This window comes from Oryzias latipes, chromosome 16, assembly GCF_053564925.1.
Source record: "Oryzias latipes strain Hd-rR chromosome 16, Olatipes_Hd-rR_3.1".
In the NCBI taxonomy this organism is placed as follows: domain Eukaryota; kingdom Metazoa; phylum Chordata; class Actinopteri; order Beloniformes; family Adrianichthyidae; genus Oryzias; species Oryzias latipes.
Genome location: NC_136252.1, coordinates 6,465,331 through 6,488,251, shown reverse-complemented (window position 1 = coordinate 6,488,251; position 22,921 = coordinate 6,465,331). Strand labels below are relative to the sequence as shown.

Genomic DNA, 22,921 nt, shown 5'->3' with positions numbered 1-22,921 from the left:
TTTTAATATGTCAGGTTTTCATGTGGACCTTTCAGTCTTGTTTTTGGTGTATGTCAGCATATAGTGTATAATTAATTTTGAGTCAGGTGTAATGAGTATTTTATTTGGATCACATGGAATTTAAACTAACATCAGGGCGTGAACTTTAAAACAGGAACAGAGTCTCCACGTGACTGCAGAGGTTCACAACAAATGCAATTTGCACGTCAAATTTGTTGCTGAATGCTTTTAAAAAGATGTTTTCAAAAACTCAACGCATCCGGGAGGAGTATATATTTATTTTTGAATGTATGTAAGACACGGATGATTTATTTATTTGAAGAGTTCTACAAAAACATTAGTAATCATGTCTCCGTGTCCAAATTCATGAGACCGTTCAGAGTCTCTCCCAGTTCGGTGAGGCTCAGGATCTACTACAGGAGCTCCGTCTGCATGATGGAATCTTGTTTGGTGCACATATAGAGCAGTGTTTTTCAACCAGTGTGCCGCGGCACACTAGTGTGCCGTGGGAGATGGCCAAGTGTGCCGTGGGAAATTGCCCTCATTAACTGATCTAAAAACATTTCCCATCTCCAGGATTTTAGCTCTCTGTTCATCCAAACAGGCCCTGATAAAACACTGAAGAGTTAGGAATATAAAAGATCGTAAAATACCTTTTCTTTGCGTTTATTTTATTTTATTAAAGACATTTTGATAAGAATGACGTACCGCGATTCAGCTGCACCTTCGGCTGTATTTTGGAAAAGTCCCGTGTTGGGGGGGTTAATCACATGTCATCGGTCTGACCAATCAGAAGTGCTTAAAGTCTTCACTTCCTTGTCCCGATTTAGCTCGTAAAGTCGCTCAGTTCTAACAGAAATACCAGCTAAAGCTCGTCTTTAGCGGTGTAGCTTTCCACAGAATCCGGTATCAGACCGTGGAACAAGTGAACAAAACAATGAAGCTCCGAAAACCGATCTTCGGCCGTTTTATGCACTACATTTCCCATGATGCATTGGGTTGTGAGAGTGACAGCGCAAAAGGAGATCTGTTGTTAAACGTCTTGAAACTAACGAACACACAAACTGTTTTTAAATCTTCTAACTTAACTTTTATTGCATCTTTTAGAAAAAAAACAGCTGCAGTTTCCAGCTTTTTCTGTAACAATTATCTCAAAAATGCATGTGAGATTGTGCAGGGGCTGTAGATCAATACAGACTTTATGAGTTTCTCCTTTTTTTTTAATTTTTGGATGCTGGTGTGCCGCGGGATTTTTTTTAAGGTTAAAGTGTGCCGTGGCTCAGAAAAGGTTGAAAAACACTGATATAGAGCCTAACGGCTGAGTTGTGGGGCTGCACATCTGGAAGGTCCAGGTTCAAATCCCGGTCAAGTTCTTTCTGAGTTGAGTTTGCATGTTCTCTTCTAGGGACTGTTTGTTTTCTCTGGGAACTATGGCTGCCTCCCACAGTCCAAAAACATGCTTCATACATTAACTGGTGTCCAGAGCTGTGAGTGTGTTGCTCTGCAACAGACTGGCAACCTGTTGAGGCTAAACCCTGTGTTTGCTCAACAGTAGCTGGGTTGGTTCCAACAGCCCAGTGACCTGGAAAGGGATAAAGCAGAGTCTGAAGATTGATGGATAGGTGAATTTGGTCAAACCCAAAGCATGGCAAAGAACCTGCTTAAGGTTAAATTTGCTTTTTGGCTCTACCCCACTCATTTTTGAAGCTCTTCAAAAGTAAAACTTTGGTCTCTGTGTGCTGCATGTCACAAACGAAACACTCAAAGTACGTCATTTAACTCCATTGAAGCGGAAAAGTACAACTAAATGTTACTCGTCATAATTAATGGTAGTTTTTGCAACACATCTATTATGTTAACTGTTAACATTTTAAGGAAATATTAGTAAAACTTTATATTTAGAAGTTCTCTGTGTTTCAGAGTTTGGTGTATTTTAATGTATCAAGTTTCTGTAAACTGTTCTATAAATCAATATTCAAAACAGATTTTCAACCATGTTGTTTATAACATTTTATAAATTTATCATTGCTGGTCTATCCAATCTTATCATATGGCCAACCTAATTCAAGTGATGGTTTAATATCCATTTAACAGCTACTATTATCCATGTTTTCTTTCTGTCTGGTGGTCTGTTGAACCAATTGCATCCCATCATTCTATTTCCTGCCAATACTGTACCCAACAAGGCTGAACTGTTCACCCATTTAGCCCTTAGCATACCCTTCCACCATCCAACCACCTCCCAGTCTCTGTTTCCTGCCTCTCCATCATGGTGCCTGTGGAGTCCACAGCCCCTGTAGGGCTGTTAGTGAACACACCAGCTGCTGCTCTCTCCATAGGGTGGACTGCCTCATGCGGCTCTCACACTCTGCCTCAATGACTCTTGATGTCTCTGTTTGTTTTTGTTTATCCTTCATGCTTTAACCATCCCTCCCTCCCTTTCTGCAGTTTTTCTCTCATTTTTTCTGGCGGTCTGAAGGAGGCTGCCTTGGTTTGCAAGCTTTAACCTGATGCCACATTATAATTTAGACAAGTCTGATTATTTTATACAAATGAGGATTTGGAGCTCAAACGTGCTCTTTGTAATTGTATAATGCTGCAAATATAGTCTGTGTTGATAGTTTCCCCAGCTTTAGTGTCTTCTGTATTAATGAAATACAATTTTGCCACTGTCAACAAATAAACAAACTTTTTCTTGGACTTTATGATGGATTTGGTCTTTACAGGAAATCTTGTAATCTGCCTTTTTGAGTCATCATTGGGTCAAGGTTGAAGGCCTTCAGTAGCCGCTATAGTGGACATTAGGATGTTGGTTTTGACATAGATTGACTAAAGAAAACTGTAAATAAAACAACCTATTGCAGCCTCTGCAGATGAATAAACCAAAGGTCTGTGATTTAAAACTGGATTGTTCCTGTTTTATCCACGTGTCATGTGGAGCGAGAACACTCGTTGCAAATGGTCTGCTTCAAAGTGGAACTGTGCTCTGTCGTCAGTGCACAGTTCTTCTTGCTAATTTTGGACATTGTGTCTTTCAAGAGACCTTTCAGCGTGTCCTCTGCATTCAGTTTAACCCCTTCATGTCAGACTTTATTTAATATTCTTCAATTTTTTTTCTGTTTAAGATGATGCTAATTTAAGTGGAGTCCTGGATTAAATGTTGTGAATTAGTGACATACGGCATGAAGTGGTTAGATCAACATCTCAGTTAGGATTTGGGCACTAAGTTCTGGTCATACAGGCAGCTTGTGGTTTTTAGAAGAAAGTGGAAACTCATAAAAGCTAAGAAATGGTTTAGGGTAAGATAGGCCCATGTATTTAAGGGAAAGCTTTAACAAAAACAGACTGCAGCTGTTAGAACAGCCAGGCTTCATTGTGTAAAAGAGCCATAGCTGAACTGGCCTCACAGCAGTCCAGATCTTTCACCAATAGAGAACATTTGTCTTGTCAATAAATAAGAAATATTTTGGGACATGTTGTTGAAAATAAATTTAAACAAACTCTTCTTATAAAATAGCAAAAATGTTTATTTTGCTATTTTATATTGTATCAACAAATCTTATATTAACCTACCCTATTTTACAAAAGGTATTGGCTCACCTGCCTTGGCTCACATATGAAGCAAAGTACCATCTCATTAATCCATAGAGTTCAATATGATACCGGTCCTTTTCTGGGAAGGCTGTCCACAATGTTGAGGAGTGTGTTTCTAGGAATGTTTGATCATTCTTCCAGAAGGTCACTGGTGAGGTCACACACTGGTGTTGGTGGAGAAGGCCTGACTCTCAGTCTCTGCTCTAATTCATCCCAAAGGTTTTCTATGGGGTTCAGGTCAGGACTGTGCAGGCCAGTCAAGTTCATCCACACCAGACTCTGTCATCCATGTCTGTATGGACCTGGCTTTATGCTCTGGTGCACCATCATGTTGGAAGAGGCAGGGGCCCACTTCAAACTGTTTCCTCAAGGTTGGGAGCATGGAATTGTCTAAAAGCATTCAGAATTCCTTTCACTAAGTACTTGATTTTATACACATATAGCCCAGTGACCCAGTGATTGGGACACCTGATTCTGATCACTTGAATGGCTGAGTGAACACTTTTGTAAATAGTGTTTGTGATCTAATAGTAGGTTAATATTTTTAAAGAAATGGTTCTAATTTTCTGGAAATTTGGCTTGAAAATGCATCTATGCAAAACCCAAACTGATTGAAACCTGTTATATTATTGCCAGACTGAACCTGACAGAGACAAAAGAATTGATATGAACTGATTGTTAATGCTTGAGGATAGTCCAGGTCAGGGATAGAGTAACTCAGCATCTCTAGTCTTTTTGTCCATTTCAGTGATATTTTTTACTTCTTTCTCTCTACTGAGTTCTCTGCTCACTGCCTGTTACCTGTTCCTCTGGACAGGCACATCCTCACAGAAAACAACTGCCTGCTGATTGCTTTGAGGATTCTGACTGAACCAAAGCAGGGAAGCTGCTGCTCCTGAAATCAAAGCAATGAGCTGAAAAAGACCTTAGCTGAGCTCAGCTGAGAAGCATAGTGTGGTCTCCTCAGTGAAAATGACTCCTCTTTCATCTATTTAGCCATTAAGCACCTCCTGAAAGTACTGTGAGGGATAAATACTCTTGTTGCAGGAGGTTATCCACTGATGTAATTTTACCTTTTGATTTTTTTTTCCAACAAAGATTCCCTTCAAGGGTTTCTGAGGTTTAAATGGTTTTGCGGGAAATTTATGATTTTCATTAGATTTCAGGAGACAGTCAGATAGGTTTTTAAAAAGCACTCATTGTTTTTATTTCTCAGGTGTTTCACCTTTAAAAAAATCAATTAAATTTGTTTTTAGTCTAAAACTGATTTACAAAAATACAAAAAATAATCTCAATAATTGTTATAATTTACTAATTTCATGAAAAAGCTAAGACTACAAAAATCAAAGGCGACTTGATTTAGTTATTTTGTTTTAAAATAAATTATTGTAAACTGCACCATATTATATACAGCACCATATAATCTGGATATTTTCCATCTGAGGATTAACCTTTGGGGAGCAGCAGCACTGCCATGCTGAGTTATCCAGGAGACATTCTCTGTTTCATTTGTGCTGCCATATTTTTCAAAGCTTTATTAAAGTCTTTGCAGGTTGAAGTACCACATTGTTAAAAAATCTATATGCATCACATCTGACCAGAAATTGCAACATAGACCTTAAATAATTGAGTAAACCACAAAAAGTGCAACAAATAAACATTTGGAAACAAACAGAGGGATGATAATCACACAAATGTTGTGTTTTACATCACTAAGACTTGTACTGGTTAGCAGTTTAAAATATGTGCATGAAATCCAATGTTGGTTTAAAAACTGAAATAATATTTATTAGCATCAGCCTTCCTGCAGGAGCAACCTGTAAGATCCAGTCTGCAAGGAACACCTAATTTAAGCCAAGCTTACTTAGTTCACTGTGCAGTTATTTAGGCATGCAGCATCGCTGCGTGTGAGGGAGTGTGTGAGGCTGCCTTTGAACGCGCTCATGATTAGTGTTCTCAGTGACCGGCTAGTGGATCAGCTTGATTTGTCCAACAGAGCTGTGTGTCAGGCAGGCTCGGCGTCGACACAGGAGAACATGAGTGAAGGAGCGGATAATTGATAGTGACAAGGCGCTCCCAACCTTAATTGCTGCTGGTGAATTAGATTACCTTTTCAAAGTGCCTTCATTAGCAGAGGGAGAGCCATTCCAATGGTCCCCTGATTGGCCTCATATTGTTTTGCTGTGAACCTGCACTGGCTCTGCACAGGAATGTTTGTGTGTGTGGAGGTGTGTTTGTGTTTGTTTGTAGCTGACTTGAAATGACTCTGATTCTTATTTATGGTTATGCTGTCTCGTTGTGTGGATGTCTTGTGTGTGTGTGTGTTAGTCAATCAATGTTAAAGTTGACCCTTTTGAGGCTCATCAGCAACACATTCAAACACGGTTGTTTTGTTTAATTCTGAACAAAAAGTATTAATCAATTCATTGATGTAAGCATCAATGCTTACATTAAAAAGAAGAAGTTTTGCTCAAACTTTTTGACTGCCTGATTTATTTTCACCATTTTGCAGAACATAGCTTATTAGATTCCAGTCCAACATGACACCTAAAACCAGACAACATATTATACAATAAAAATGCATCTATCTGCAAGTACCCCAAGCCATAGACTTAACAGAACAAAACTTTACTTTGATTCCACAGATTTATCTTTGTCTCAACTCTGTCTATGGAACTAAGATCACAATGGATTGCTGCTAAAAAGAAACTGCAGTAAAATTAGTTCATAAGATCAGAACCATGAAGAATTCCATTCAGAAATTTCAGTTAGTTCTGTTTGTACAATTTTGTAAAAAACTGTACTGAGAGTCTGTGAAAACATCAAAGAGACTGCAGACTTTCTGTGCACATCCATACCTGTGCATCCACCCCTGCTTTGCATGGACGAGCAGATGAAAACAGGTCCTGCTAACTAAGTGTTCAAAGTTAAGGTTTAAATAAAACTGTGCAATTTTTAAGAGGTCATACATAAAGTTATCTGAACTTTTACCTGCTTTTTGAGTTGGAATCTTGGTTCTTGTGATAGAATATCTGGTTTTCAGTGAGTAAGGCTCTCTCTAGAGACCAACAGTCCTTACGCTGTTGATTTAAAGTTTTTTCTTTCCATCAGAGCATTGTGATGGAACAAAAACAGATTACATCAACAGTGCAGTTTTAGATAAGTGTGAGCTGTTAAAAAAAGAAGGCATTTTGATATTTTTGCCACCTTGCTGTCGCTAAATTAATGAGTATTAAAAACTGAGAGGTAGTTAAGGGATCAATGTCATGATGTTAAAACCAAAGAAAAATATATTTTTCAAATTTCAAAACTCAATCTTAGTTTTTCCAAAACCGTTCTTCACTAACATTCCTGCTTCCCGTTTCAGGTGTCCTTTCTTTTCTGTTCTGCCTTTGCAGTCTTTGCTTCTATATGACCTCCTAAAAACCCCTACTCCTCTAAAAACACACAGACATCCCATCTCTGCCTTCTGCTTCATTCCCTCCCCAGCCAGCCTGCTGCCCCCTGCTGAGTTAAATGGAGTGTGCTGGTGCCAGGGGAGCCGGGTGTGCTCAGTTCAGCTCAGCTCAGCTCAGCTGGGCTGCCGGTGTTATAAACTTGGTGTGTGATTATTGTCAGAGCCAGACTCCTCCACCCAGGATGTCTGCACTGATGGGTACTATGTCATCGGGTACAGCCAGCCATGGAAGGAGGGATGAGAGAGAGCAAAGGAACTACGGCGGGAAAGGGGTGGAGTGAAGAAAGGGAATTAATGTTGGGAGGGAAAAAAAGGTAAAGGAGATGAGGGAGAAAGGATGGAGAGAGAAGAGCGAGCCATGGAGGAGCGGATCATCAAAGGAAAGCAAAAGCCAAGCTGAGCAGGGAGAGATGGATGTACATTTACAGCCGCAGACAAAGACAAGGAAAGAAACAGAGAGGGTGACATAAAGATGGAGAGGCAGAAGAATAATGTGCCTGGAGAAAAAGAAAGAAAGAAAGAAAGAAAGGCAACAGGGAAATCAGCTCTGGAAAGGAGCAAAAGAAGCAGACACAGGAAGGGTGAAAAGAGAAAAAGCCAAGGAAAGAAATTAGAGGGAAATTTTTCAAGCAAGTGCTGTGATTGTTTTCACCCCCCCCCCCCCCTTGCCACACTCTAAATGGTCGGGATGTGGCCTGTATCTGCTGGCAAGAAGGAACTCAATTTGGGACAATTTACTCGGCGGTCTCAGCCCTGATGCACCTCAGGGACAGAGAATAGAGAGAATGAAAGTGAAGGAAGATAGAATCAGTAAGACACACACAGACACACAACATGCTCCTGGCACACAATTGCTGCAGAGTAGATTTCACTTAGTTAGTTCTAACTCTCCCAGGCGTTCAATGCGATTGAGTTTATAGGGCTTGGAAATGAAAAGCCTCGGATAAGGTTAGATAAACTCTGTGCTATTTGATTTCATCCCACCTCTCTCAGAAAAACCCACACAAGACAGATGGCCGTGGGGGACACGATCAAATCGGATAGTCCAAAGGGTCATGTGGGTGATTAAAGCAGGAGATGTTATGTGTTTTAACCCTCTCACTGTATCGATGAATACAAATGTCTGATTTTTCCCACCCATTTTTTAAAAATGACCTGAAGATTAGAGGTCATAAAGTCATTAAACAAAAGGCAGTCAGAAAAAAGCAGATGTTGCCTCTAGTCATGTGTCCTGCAACTCTTTTTGTCCTGACAGCTTTGGAACCTGACATCTTTTTCTGTTTCCATGTTGGCAGGTTGGCAGCCTCAAAGGTCTTTACACCCTGAAAGACAGCAGGGGGCGCTCAAACAGAACCTGCTTTGAGGATGGACTTGCTTCTGCAGTGGGGGTAAGTGTTTTGAACTGGCCCAATAATTAGAGTAAAGGCTTTCTTAAACTTGAAATAATCTTCCAAACGTGAATATCTGGGGGGTGGGGGGTGGGGGTGAGTCCCAGACTTGGCCTGTCTGTGTAACACAGCGGGAAATAGATTTGTAACTAAGGCAAATCAGAGTGTTCAGCTACTTAGGCATGACTGCTTGATACATTTTAACGTGGCCGTGTCATGGGGAATTCACACTCTGGCATCAGTTCTGATTTTACCCAGCGTGTGTATGCAAATGCCGGTTCATTTGGTTGATGTTGCTGTTTTAATCAGGTTTAGTGTTGATTAGTGAGAAGGATGCAAAAAAAAAAAAGTACCGTGTGGCGAGTCATGGTTAAAAGTTGTCATTTATGTGCCTGTTCCAAACACTGTCTTGTTAGTCTGCTTTCTACGCTGCCACCTTCAACAAACCATTCTGCATCACCCTTTGAGTTCACAAGGCAGTTGCCAGGGCAACAGTCCCATAAAGAGACATCCCACCAGGACTGGGGTTGAAAGAGGTGGGATGAGGCTTCAGCCCCATCACTAGTGTGGGGTACGCTGGACTTTTTAGCCCTCTGAAAGCCTCCTCATGAGTCACATAGCCTTTCCCTTCACTCACAGAGAAGACATGGAGAAGCCCAGAATATGTCGTTAATACCAAGATTAAAGCACGTGTTACATTTTTTCTAACTTTCTGATTTTGTGTTCTCCTCAAACTTATTCATGTGCATTTGATTAATTGAGGTAATTTAGGTATAGTCTCCAGTGACTCCATGAATGGTTCATGATTTCATTAAACAGTAGCTTTAATTACTTTTATACTTTCAGAACTTTACTAGAAATTTAATTTACACCTCTGAAACGTCCCACATTTTGTAATGAGTCATATATTTAGTGGAATAATGCTCTTGGAGATTGAGAATTTGCATATAAAGACATTTGTTCTTTCTACCAGCACCTCTTCCCTCTTTTTTGTTCACCGTTTGCTCAATTTTCGTTCTAAATTTTAGTGAAAAACCTCCTTTATGATTTAAAGCATTTTCTATAGCAAATTGAATCTGTTTTAAAAACAAAAAAGCGAAAATACTTATTATTTTAGTGTAAAAGCAGTCAGGATCAAAAAGCTGGATTAGCAAAGAAGAAACTCTGCAGAGACACGTCAACACGAATCTAAAGTGAGCACAGAGACAACATCCATTACAACCGAACACTACACTAGGAAAATAATGGAAAGTATTTTCCAAACTTACACACTGTAGATTTAACATAACCGCATTTCATTTATGTTGTTTCTGTGTGAATTTCCTCTTAGAGTCAGCTGTTGTCAAATCGCAGCAGGCAGGGAACATCTCATTATTGTCATTTATTGTCAGATCTTTAGCAGTCATTGATTTCTTTTAGTCTGTGTGGAGAGGCTTCTACTTGCAAATCGTGCAAAGTTCAAATAAAAAGTCCAAGCTAGGTTTGTAACCAAAATGAAAGACACTAACCACAAACTGACGCTTTTCTTCTTTAATTTAAATCCAAAAAGGAATAGCAGGAAAAGTAGTACACTCAGAATTTCAGTTTAATCAGGCATCTGGGAAGCAGAACAGCTTCAAAAACAAATCAAAGTCAAAGTGGTCCCACTTACTGCACCCTGCAGTGTCCCAGACACTACCCAGGAGCGACATGTTACTGAATGTGCTTGCGATGCGCTCCTCTTCTGGTTTTTCAGAGAAATCTGGCTTCCCTTCTCACTGGAACTCGCTTTCTATAAAACCTTTCACTGACTTGATATTTCCGTCAAGAAAAACATAAAAGGGTAAAAACTTTTTACACTGTTGATGTATAAAAATGTAATATTTAAACGGGTTTCATGCTCAGTTTTATAAGGCTTAACCATTAACCCAATGAAGAATCCAAAAACGATCAAGTGAAATGTTGGGAAGCTGAACTGCATGCAGCTTGGATTTAGAGATCCTTTAGTATGACCATATAACACACACACACATGCATGCACACACAATGCACACAGGTTTTACATGGTGTTTGATAGATTGACATGTTGGCTCTTTGCTTGCACCCCCTCCCCCATGTTGTTGTGGTTGTGTACAATAATATGCGTCTGTTTATGAGCTGAGGTTCAAATAAGATCCTAATCAGAGATCCGATTCTCTGACAACTGTTCAGTTTGTTTACAGTCTACACACAATCCATATTACATTAAGTAATATCTTCCTTGTTCAATTACTCTTTTCTTACCTTCATACACAAGTAGCTAGCATTGTTCTGTTGCGTTAAACTGCAATTATTGTTTTAAACTTCTTGTGAAAAAAACAACTGGACACCATGCCACTCTGTTCTGATTCTGTAAATAAAATCTAAACGATGGTAGTGGATCATTAATAACTTTTTCGGATCTACTTCCATAAAGACATTTCCTGGAAGGAAACAGTTTGGAGTGAACATCTTTGTAGTTCCCATCGTCTGTGGCAGAAATTAAGACATGGTTGAGTTGAAGTGGCTCTACTTTTTCAGATTTTTACCACACATTCTTATTGCCAGCACATATCTTAAATCCACAAACATGCGCACACACCACAAACATACACACACGCATGCACGCAAGCACACACATGCACACACATGGAGACACACAGTTCGCATGGTTTCTCAGAAGAGGAGCTTACCTTCTTTCTCATAATCCTGACTGATGCAGGCCTCCTTAAGCAAGGAAAGATTCTGCGGTTGATTAATCAATTGCTAATGATTTAATTAACAATTATAGAAAAGCAACAATGAATATTAAATATGGTTAAATACTCAGGGGAACCAGTAATTTACATGGCTAACCTGAGATGAGATTAGCAGTTATCACATCAACTTTGTTCTTTTCTTTTCTTCCAATTCTCTCATTCACTTGTCCACTTGCTGAATCTCATCGAACTGTCTTCACTCTCAAAGCTCTAGTTTCCTTCTAAAACACACAAACATGTCTGCGACTGAGCTCTGCATTGACCTTTTCCTAAATGTTTCAGGTACTAACCCCCTACCGGCACCTGACACGCACACACTGGCCCCTGCTGGTGTTTTTTCTTCCCATACACACATGAATCAAGTGTCTCCCTGCAACATGAACCCACCCTGTGATCAGATCTGTTTTTTCGTTCTTGAAGTGTGTGTAGTTAATCAAAGGCGCAGATGCAACTTATTGATGCAGCCACTGGAGCGAATAGCAGGTTATTTTAAGTGGACAAATTAAGGGGAGAATTTTGTTGAGTCCACCCACCTGCCAATAAAGAACACAATCTTTCTATAACTCGTTGATGTCTTAAAAACACAAAACTGTATATATGTAATTTTAAGTGTAAAGACCCACAATATTGTGTTTTAACCTGTTGTTGTAGCATAAAGAAAGCTGAACTTAAAATTGCATTTCTGAGTATTTGTATATTCAAATCGTTGTGAATCAGGAGCAGATGAAAAAAATCCAGTTTGAAAATGTTTATAGTTGCGATGCAGAAGTGACAATGGGTGGGCCACAAGCTACGCTTCATTCAGATCCATCCACTAGAAAACAAATAAATCCACGTACGTCTTTGTTTTCTGGATCGAAACTGTACGTCTGGATAGCTCCAATATTGTTCTCCATTTTTGTTGCACCTGTGATGTTAGGCTGGGATTGTGAGGGGGTGCAAGCTAGCGGGAGAACACGTAAACAGATGGATGATGGGAAGTGGAGACGGTCTTTCTCCGCGCCTACAGTCCCACCCACAACTCCGAGGTGAAGTTTCTGCTGTTCTGCAGAAACTATGTGCTAGAGAACGACACGCTTTTTGAGTTTGGCTAAAAACGGCAAAATAATAAATAAAAGATCACTGGAATCGCTTTCACTATAGATCAAAAAGAGTTTCGGAATGGGACTTTAAAGTATGACTTTTTTACATGGGAATCAATGGAAAAACGAGATCCTTGTAGTCACTTAAGGAATTGCTACCTGTGGTATTTCTAGGATTATCTTAAATTCAGAAACAGAATGTTGGAGCGACCTTGCTCTTTGTGATGTTTATTAAATCTATCCTGATAAAAAGATCGGTTTCACATCTGTTTTACATGGCACTGTATTTATAAAATGTGTTATTTTACTAAATTGCTGGTGAATGTTTGTGGTTTATAGAGCTGAGTTTGACTTTCATACCTAAATCATCCAGTGCATTAAGGATATTCATGTGTTTAATCCTATTCATCTATAAAAGCAGATGCGCCTCACAGGATTATTCTCAGTAAAATTGCTGTCTTCGTTAATGACACGTCTTCCGTGACAGTTTGACAGTAAACTAAAACGCTGAACGTGACTGCAGTAACTGGAATTATCCACTGTTCTGTCTCCTAATTAGAGTTTCTCTGCCATTTTTGTTTACTTTGTGAATGTGTGGACATGCCTTCCCACTCACTACCTCAAAAACAGGAATGCGTCTTTTCATTCTTCTGCACAACTCATCATCTTCATCAAATCTTCCTCAAAGCTACAAAACTGTGTGATTCTTTGGATCTTGACATAGGAGCTATCCTCTCTAACTCAATAGAAGTGAGAAATATTGTTTTCTTCTCTTGTAAAATATAAATTTTCTCCACATTGTCTGGCGTGTGAAATCTTATCGCTCATCTGCAGCATCTGCTTCGTAGATGAGATTGTTAACAGCAGTCATTATGCTAAAGGTGGGAAGCTTGAAAACGTTTTTTTTCTCTAGTTTACCTTCTCTTCAATACAGAAGAAATGACTTTACCCTCTGTTCTTCCTTCAGTGTTGAGTTGTTTGTGTGTTTTCTTTTTTTTTTTTTTTTCATTTTACACCCTTTTTCTCTTTTGCTTTAAGACTCCAGTCACATCTGCAATCCTGCGGCCCTATAAGGAGCTTTCACGCCTTTTGGTTTGCTTTAGATGTTTAATACCCCCTCTCTTTTGTGTCAGGGAGCCAGAGAGGCGTTAAGAAGCGCTGATAAACCCCACTTAGATCCCTTCCTGGCCCGTCACCCTGGCCTGCCGGGCCGCTTTAGCTGGGAACTGATCTGTGACGGCCTGCCACTCAAACTGAGCACTTCTGAAGGCTGACACAATGGAGTGAGCAACACACCAGAGGGCCTGCGGGTGGATGGGGAGGGTGAGGCATAGGAGGGAGAGAAGGCCAAAAGGTGCCCTAAAAGAAGGCGAGGGGGGGGCCGGAGTGTATCTGCTTGTTATCTGTTTCAGTATTTTCTATTTTCATCCAGCCGGCCCTCTTCCTCACACCTTTTTTCTCTGTTTTTGTTTTTTTTAGCTAGCTGTCACACTCATAGACATCAGGACTTTTTTCTCTACATTCTCTCTTGTGGTTAAGGTTTTCAGATGGGCAGATGAGATGCTGAATGAAGAGACAGAATGGAAGGACAGGTGGGAGTTTTGAGGAACAGATACAAATCAGTGGCGTGCACAGTCTGGTTGGATCATGTGCTGCAGTCACGTCTGCATAAAGGGTCCAGCCAGGGCCAGGACCGAGAAGGGTCCAACAAAGCACCACGACACACAGTGATTTGATTGACAGCCAGGGGGCAGAGGGTGGATGTGCTTTTGGTGGGGTGGCCACTACCATTGCCATTGGCTTCCCTTTCCCGTGGGGCCGGGGGTGGGAATTGAAGCCCAAAATGTCAGCGCCGATATCTGTGGAGCTCCACTCAGCTATCGCACCTCTGCAGCTGCCTGGCATCCGCTCATTCATTTGTGTGGCTACACCAGAGTGTCACGTGAACGCACAAAAAGACTCACACGCAAACACTCTTTTTTTCAGCAGCATTCATCTATTGCAGCTCTGCATGGCCATCTTCGCACACACACCAAACATTCATCAATGGCTTTTAACACATGTGCAATATTACTTTTTTCCAGCTCTCTCCACATTTTTACATTGTGCTTCTGTCAGTTTTACCTCTGGCATTTGGTCAGGTAGTGTTTAGCCATATTTTTCAAAGCACACCTGTTCTTTGTCTTTTCCTTACTATTGCAAATCTCCCGACTCTCTTAAGCTGGTTTTGTATTCTGAAGGAAGAGATGTCCTTTGTATTTAATACAGAAATTGCAGGAACAGGCTTTTACTGCATTGTGTCTTGGTTGCTGTTGTTGTGGCATATTAGCTGTTTTCTGTGTTCTACTGTGTGTGACGTGTGTGGAGGGTGCTGCCCGTGTGTAACAGTCAGATGATGAATGCGCAGAATGTGCAGGGGTCAGTGTCATGGATAGTGTGGTCAATTGCACCTTGTCCCCTGAGTCCAACCTTGAGCAACACCCCCCTAAAGAGAACTCAATCTGCCATTACGGCCAGCTCACACACAGCCACACAAACATCCCTGTTGAGCATGTGCCATTAGTAGCTGGCAGGGTCTGGTTTGACAGAGAGTGATTAGCTTCCTATCATGTGTATTGATCATCGTGTTCTAGCTGCTCCTGTTAAGGAGGGGCTCGAGGACTTTAACAAGGTAGTCAGGGCACACATCTACACATGCGCACACAAACACTGACTTGTAGACTATGTAAAGATCTATGCCTGCTAAAATGACTGAAAAAAATTGATAAAAAAATGTTAAGCTTAAAATTTAGCTTAAAATTTAATTTCTGCTTAGCAAACAAAAAAATGCTGTTTGGAAAAGATAGCAGCTGTGATATAGAACGTCTTCGGTTTTTCTTGTTTGAGCTGGAATCTGACTCAAAACTGTACGGCTGGAAAGCTCCAATATTGCTTGCCATTTTTGTTCCACTTGTAATGTGAGGTTGATGTTGTGAGGGGCTGTAAGCTAGCGGGAGAGCAGGTAAACAAAAGAACAATGGGAAATGAGGACGGGCTTACAACTCAGAGGGGAATTTCTAATTAACTCCAGCTGCTTAGCAAAAATACTTTCTAGAAAACGACACAGTTTTTTAAAATGTTGCGTAAAAAATGGCATAATCGTAATTAAAAGACCACTGGGAACATATACACTTACAAAAGATCAAAAGATGATTGGAGTCGAACTTTAAAGGATTCAAAAGTTGAAATGTTCAGGCCTGGGAATTTATTACACAAAGCTTTAAAAATATAGATATTTGACTTGTCAAAAGTAAAAAATACAGCCTGTCTAAAGGTTGTGCACCTTTGTCACAATTAGAATAATTTTATTTATCAACAGAGTTGATCATAATATGTGTAATATTAAAGGGTTTTCCAACAGTTTATTAATTGACTTTTTAAAAAGGTTCCTGGAGTGTGCCTGAAAGGCTGGCAGTTTAATTATTTATTAAACAATAACAACAAAGAAGAAATTTTTTTCTTCTTCACAAACATACTTATGGCTGGCGATAAATAAAACTCTGCAATAAGATGCTCTCACATAAAATTAGATATATTGCCGGTATACATTTGTGACACACACAAAAAAAAAATAAACAGAACAAAATACATTTAGTTTATTGGCACCTTGAAATGAAATCAAATTTTTCCATTTTCAGATCTGTACTCCCTCCACATCGTCTCCATGTCATCTTTATTTAATATCACGTTTGCAGCATTCCAGCTGTAACAGCTGTCCTCTGCTGGTAGTTAAGACCAGCTCCCAGCTTTTGTTAATTGAGTCTAATTGAAGAACATGAAGGGAGAATAAAAGGAGCAGGCTTTTAGGACATAAAAGACTACAGCCGCCTCTCAATAGTATTTATTCTCAACCTCTTCCACTCTAATTTAAGTGTGAGGGGACAATAGTGCCCTGACAGTGATATGCACTGGATGCGTGTGTGTATGTGTGATCTGTTGTTTGATTTACTGCACCAACCTTCCCAAGGACCCGCCTCTATCAGATCAAAGCTTCAAGCAGCAGCCCATGAAAGGGTGTGTGTGTGTGTGTGTGCAGGCGGTGTGTGAAGGACAGAGGTGTAGGTGAGGCAGAGAGAGTGCTTTTGTAGCTTTAACCCAGGACAATGGCAGCACCAAGGAGAGAGCAAACGACTGCTCTTTAGTCCAGTGAACAGGAAACCTTTTACTTTCCTCTTCAGCTTTACCTGCACACTGGCCTTTTTTTTCTCTCTCAAAATAGAATAAAACAAAAGAAGAAACTACATTTTATTTGCACTGCTCCTGCTGCTTCAGGTTCTTGTCCTTGCAGATAGTCATTCAAAGCAAAACAGAAACGGTTAAAGTGGTTGGGCAGAAGTGAAGCCTTTCTAAATTACGATTATTTTTTGCTATTTTAAGTTGTACTTAATTGTATTTGTATTTTAGGTTCACTGGGTTCAGAGGCAGTACTGTCATTACAGAGAAAAGAGGGATCTTCTGAGGGGACTGAAGCTCAGGACTGCACACAGTAAGTTTACATCAGATTCTCCAAACGTCACTGAATTTAATTAGGAATTTCATACCAATGCATCACTGGATTCTGCTGACCTCCAGTGGTTTAAAGCTCCAGAAAACTGTCACAGAGTCCTTTTTCTTGATCTTATTTAGAGGTTTTTGAAAAAACTATTAAATAAGCAACTTCTGAACAGAAAAAAAGACATTAGTTAAACAAACTTTAACAACTAGAAATAGTAAGAATTGTTGTTTTAATTTCTTTATCCAAAATGGAACTGATTAACCTCTTCATGAGATCTTTTTTATTGTTTATCAATGTAGCTTATGAAGCTAAGGCTTTATGCTATTTATTCATGTTCATTGGTTTAATGAGAAGTCTGCTATGATTAGTACCTTATATCAATTTGAACACAATTATAAAGTGGTTTCAATCAAATACTTAAAGAGTCAACAGGATTGCAGAAATGCTCATGATGAAGAAAATCAATAATTCATCATCAAACAATAAAATGGTTCTGATTATGTTCCAGCACCGTTATGTACTAGAAATGCAGAGTCTTGTGAGGCAAGAAGAAAAAGGTATGACAGTAAAAGAGACATGGAGAGCATAAAAACAAAAAAGTTACAAAAATTAGCTAAGTAAATTCAACAAGTTAAAGAGTCAGTCAATCAAAACTTTATATTCATGTCATGTTTTTTAAATGTGCCTAAACTTATTTAACCCTTAATAGAAACATGAACGGCCTCTAATTCTTTATTACTTTTGTAAGGTTGTGTGGGTTTTGGTTAATAAGATAAAACAGATGAAGACTTTAAACGTTTGAATGCAGTTCTCTGCAAAGTTATTTTCAAACAGATATGGAAAATGAATGATTTCACCTGCTTACACTGCGGTGGCCCATTCACCCGATCCAGTGGCATTCTGCTTAAACTTTGAATGATGAGCGTTTTAGAGATCAAAAGGTTTAAAATATACTCTGAAGACTCCAAACATGTCAGCCTGCAGGAATATGGACAAGAGGGCATAATTTTCAGAATATTCTTGTTTTTTTGAGGTATTTGTCCATCCAACCTACCTGTACAATCCTTTTTGGAGCTGGCTGGAGCCAATCCAGCTACTGTTGCCAAAGGCAGGGTTCACAATGAGCAGGTTAAAAGTCTGTTGCAGGGCCACACACTCACACTCACGTGCACACCTAGGGACAATTTAGAGATGCCAATTAACCTGTGTGGCTCCATGCACATGCAAACTTCACGCAGAAAGGACCCAGCTGGGATTTGAAGCAGCTTCTTCTTAATGTAAGACACGAGTATTAACCACTATGCCACCAAGAAGCCCAAATCTCTGTTGAAAATGAAATTAAATTCACAGAAGGGAAAACTCCTCTGAAATGAAACCTATTTTTCTTCTTCTCCATCTTTGATGGTGGACATCACAGCTTTTTCTCTTTCAAAAGAATACTGTCAGATAAATTCATCTAGACAATAAAGCAGTGAGATACAGTGGCAGTGTGTAAACACCAACAAGGAAAGTTTCTTGTGCATAAAGGAGAAAAACGAGTGTGATGGAGGACTACCATCACCCTTTTCTTTCTCATAGGACTGCTGCTCCGTGCCCCTTTTACTGAGAATAAAGGAGGTTACAACTTACATGCAGAGAGACAAAGTTGAAAAGTTTATCAGGGGTGTCTTATAACAAACCTTTTGGACATGTTTTCAGTTCAAACAGCACCTTTCCTTAAGGAGCCCCTCATCCTAGTTTTGGGTAAAAATTGGGCAAAAAACAGAAGAACTGTTGCTGAAAAGGTAAATAGGCCGTCTGTAAGGCCAACTACAGCTTGAATTGACATTAAAAACACATTTAAACAATGATAGAAACAAACACTTCTTTCACAAATGGTCATTTTCAGATTTGAGGAACCACACACTTGTTACATTCCATCATGTTCCTGCTTTAAACAACTCAGCCATCTGTTAACTGCATCGTTTTGGAAAAAATGAAAAAAACGTTTTTGATGAGTTTTAAATGTTTTGACTGTTAAGTTTTGTCATCAAATGTGATCTTTTGGCAGGTAAGATTTAGGTCCAAAATAACATTTGATCTGTCAGTAGAACTTCCTTTATAAAAATTATAATTAGGACATTAAAAGAACAAATAAGAGGAAACAACAATTAATGAGATTTTTTTGTACCATGACTTTTATAACCACTGAGTCAAAAGTGTTCCATAGATTTTGACAGTTGAGGTTAAAACTTTATTTATGTTCCTTCACAGAGGAACCAGGCTTTCATTTGTACTCCAAAGGCTTTGAGAAAAGCATCACCTTTTATTTGTAGTGTGCCTCTTACAGCCGTTTAAATATATATGCACACATTTTTACAGTTTCTTACACTGTTTAAGTTTAGCATTGATCTTTTTATAGACAGTACTGATGCAAGTTCCGATTGTTCCAGTGCATGATTGTACTTTTTGCCTTGAGAAAGCTGTTTTGACTAAAAACACCCCTTTTAGGAATACTCTAAAATGCCAAGTGCTTCCTACGAATCTTTTGTGTTATATTTAGCCATGCTCAGCTGTGCAAACACAGAACTGTTTTATTTCAAACAGCTACGTTCAGTTTAGAGATTTTTAAGGTTAACTTGTAGCAGGATGAGTTTTTAATTGAATAGTTTACCTGTTGTTGATTGATATGTGTAAGACTTCTGTAACCCTTGTGCTATCCTAGGCACTTTAATGTTGGGAGTTGGGTCATCTAGACCCACTAGACAGTGCTCTGAACCTTTTTCTTCAATGATTTGTGATCTTCACTGGTGTCCATGGATTACATGAAATCTTTCCACCTTTATCCACCTTTGTCATGGTAGGGAGAACACGTCAATGTAAGGGTGGGGTCATCTAAGATAGCACAAGGGTTAATATATGGGGCTGTTCTGTTCACCCATTTCAGTGTAAATTTCTGTGAATAAATGAAGTGGTTTTTGTGGTCATTGTGTCTTTTAGCTGTAAACCTTTGTCAGTGTTTGTATGTGATGGGAAATGCTGGCTGTATTTGCTGAAAATGATGATGATTATTACTGTTCCCTGTCCCCTTAAATTCCCACACTGAGTTGCTCATCTATGTTCTGACGAATGATAAAAGGCAATGCAAAGAGGTGAAGTAACAGTTAGACAGTGGTGAGTCTGCAGCTGTGTTGTTTAATTTTTACATGAAGAAAAAAATGGAAAAGCAAACATCTAAATGAACAGACTTTGGCAAACAGCAACTTTTGAGGGTTTCTCTGTGGTGGACCTAAATTTAAATTGTGTTGTTTTAGTTTACAGAATGTAAATAAACTACATTTAGCAGCTTGAAGCACCAACCTCTGACCCAGGTCATCACTACTGACCCTGGCGGTTAAATGACAACTGGTTGTCATTGACCTATTTAAAAAAAAGACTCAATGCAAAGATTCTGTTAATGTATTTTGTGTTCATTTCAGTCCATTTAGGTTGATCTCTTTATTTGTATGGTGATAGTCAGTTTATTTTATTTTAGTTATTTCAAATATATAAAAACAACAACCGATAAATCAATAACCTCAGTGATAACAATAATCGTTAATTGAGTCATTCAATCCTCTTCAGTAAATGGAAAGTAAAAATCTCCATTTGACAAAAATGTGTTTGAAAAGGAGATGGAGATTTTAGCTTTAGCCTACTGATTTAGACCCATTCAACTTTGACAGAAAAAAAAACAAAAAAATAAAAACAAATATGTATGTGTGTATATATATATATATATATATATATATATATATATATATATATATATATATATATATATATATATATATATATATATATATATATATATATATATATATATTGATGGCAATCACATTACAATTACCAGGTATTTTTAACATTCATCTTGGGGCTTAGACAATAATGGCAACCGATAATATTTACCATAAACAATTTTGGGCCCAGAACTGAACCTGGCGATATGAGAATGTCCAAAACAATCTCATTGGTGCCCTCGTATTTTCACAAACAGTTTCCAGTTTTTAGGATAACTTTGAATCCACTGCAGTGCCCGTCCCGTGATTCCAAGATTTTTAATCAAAACTTCCTGATCGATTGTATCAAATGCCTTTTTTACTTCAATATATATTCTGATTGCAATTTTCATTTTTTCTATTAAACTTGAAATTCCAAATCTATAAGATTGTTAACTTGTAGAGCCTCAAAAAAGCCATTATTATACATAATTTTCAAAGAATGTTAGCTCATCAGTAGATCATCGTGATGCTTTCAGTATTACTTTTTATCCTTTAAGTTTTTTTTTTTAGGAAAAACTATATTTACTCCTGATTAGAAGTTGCTGAAGTCCTTCTTTAGAAAAATATGCTTCTTTTTCTCCAATTTTTGTCATGCAAAACTGAAAAGGGGTTTACTTCCTGTTTGCCATAGTGTTATGTTGCTTTTCCACTCTACAAACAGAGCCTGGTGTTACTTATTTCTGTAAGCACAGAGTCTGATGAGTGTTTGAACAAAATGCCTTCCACATTATTTGGTTAATTGCTGATTGCTAAACAGTAAAAAGTGTGTTAATAATAATTGATTAGGACTAAATTTGAAAATTCCTGAACATTTGTACGAAGAGTTTAATATCAGTCAAATTAAACAGGCCTGGTCTGATGGTCCAGTCACTGTTTGAATGTGTGGGAGGAAAGGAAATGAAACATGTTGAGTATGAAAGAGAGAGGATCCAAGAGGATAAGAGGAGGAAGATTCAGGCCCCGATGAGCTGAAGGCACCTCTGAACAGAGAGCCAAGCTGTGCTGCAATAATAAGATGCAAATCATATGCTAATCATATGCTAATCTGCCAGCAATATTCCACCTCAGTTGCGAGAAGGGGTTCCAGGAGGCCTTACACCATTGGTTGGAGACCAGGGATGTCCTGAAGTCAGAGTTCAGGACAGGGGAAGAAAAACACACATAATGTGTCTGTGTGCTTGCAGGCTCCCAGAGGACAGAGTCTGCAGCTGACAACCCGCCTGAGGAGAGCAAGAGTGACCAGACCCTCACCTTCAACGACCCGCTTTGGCCCTTGCAGTGGGAACTGGTGGGTGGATTTATGTTTGTGTGTGTGTCTGGAGACCCCCCCCCCCCCCAACTCCCGTCTTGTCTTCATGTTGAAGGATGTTCCTCTGACAGGCATAAGTCAGGCAGTCTTTCATGTGTGACTGGAAGAAGAGACAGAATAGAGAGATAAGGAGTTTGTGAAGAAAGAAGGAGAGCAAAAGGGGGGAGGTGAAGGGGGTTGTCCATGTTGAACTGAGACAGATGTCTGGGATTGATGAACACTGACACACAACTGGGCTGCAACGATATGCTCATTCCTTCAACTGTCTCCTTCACTTCTGTTTAGACGAAGTATCAGCAGCAGCAGCAGCAGCTGCAGCAGCATTGGTGCAGCAGCCATATTAGTGCAGTGACTGCAGCAGCTGCAAAAGCAGCAGTAGCAGCTGCAGCAGCATTAGTGCAGTGGCTGCAGCAATTTTAGTGCAGTGACTGCAGCAGCATTAGTGCAGTGGCTGAAGCAGCAGCAGTAGCAGCAACAGCAGCTGCAGCATTAGTGCAGTGGCTGTAGCAGCAGCAATATTAGTGCAGTGGCTTCAGCAGCAGCCGTACAGCAGCTTTGGCTGAAAAAAGTTTTGAACAAAGACCAAAATTTGACCAGTTGAATTTACAGAAATATAGTAAACAAAAAATTATAATAAATGTCATTTTAAATGCTTGTATGTAGTAGTTTATGATGCACTTATTCATGCCAAGGTATGTAAAAACTTTACTGAGGACACTCAGACTGCCACTGTTCCTGTTATTCTTTTCATTTTCTTCCTTATACAGCATTTGGACCTAAAAAAAAAAAAAAAGCATTTGGACCTTTTACCTTTAAAAATTCTTACATTTTATTACAGAATTTTGGCTACGTGACATAAATAGCAGTCATGAGTGCCTCACTAACCTTTCTGGAAATCTGACTTCTTGTTTTTTGCAACTAAAACATATCAAATTAAAGCTTTTAACCACAAATCTATGTAATACATAGGAGATCCAGTGGGATCTTTTGAGTCTTAAAGA

At 39.2% G+C, this 22,921-nt stretch overlaps 1 protein-coding gene across 2 annotated transcripts in view; it reads left to right on the top strand.

Moving 5' to 3' along the window:
• The window catches only part of LOC101161187 (neuroendocrine convertase 1-like), a 262,077-nt gene that overhangs the window by 7,057 nt on the left and 232,099 nt on the right, over nucleotides 1-22,921 (top strand). Inside the window, exons 3-5 of one of the 2 annotated variants that reach the window (XM_020709885.3) lie at nucleotides 8,347-8,439; nucleotides 16,721-16,802; nucleotides 21,796-21,899. In XM_020709885.3, the coding sequence (XP_020565544.1) occupies nucleotides 8,347-8,439; nucleotides 16,721-16,802; nucleotides 21,796-21,899 (279 nt within the window). Of the gene's footprint in view, nucleotides 1-8,346; nucleotides 8,440-16,131; nucleotides 16,331-16,720; nucleotides 16,803-21,795; nucleotides 21,900-22,921 lie in introns of those variants that run through there. The other variant, XM_078933774.1, reaches the window with a different exon arrangement.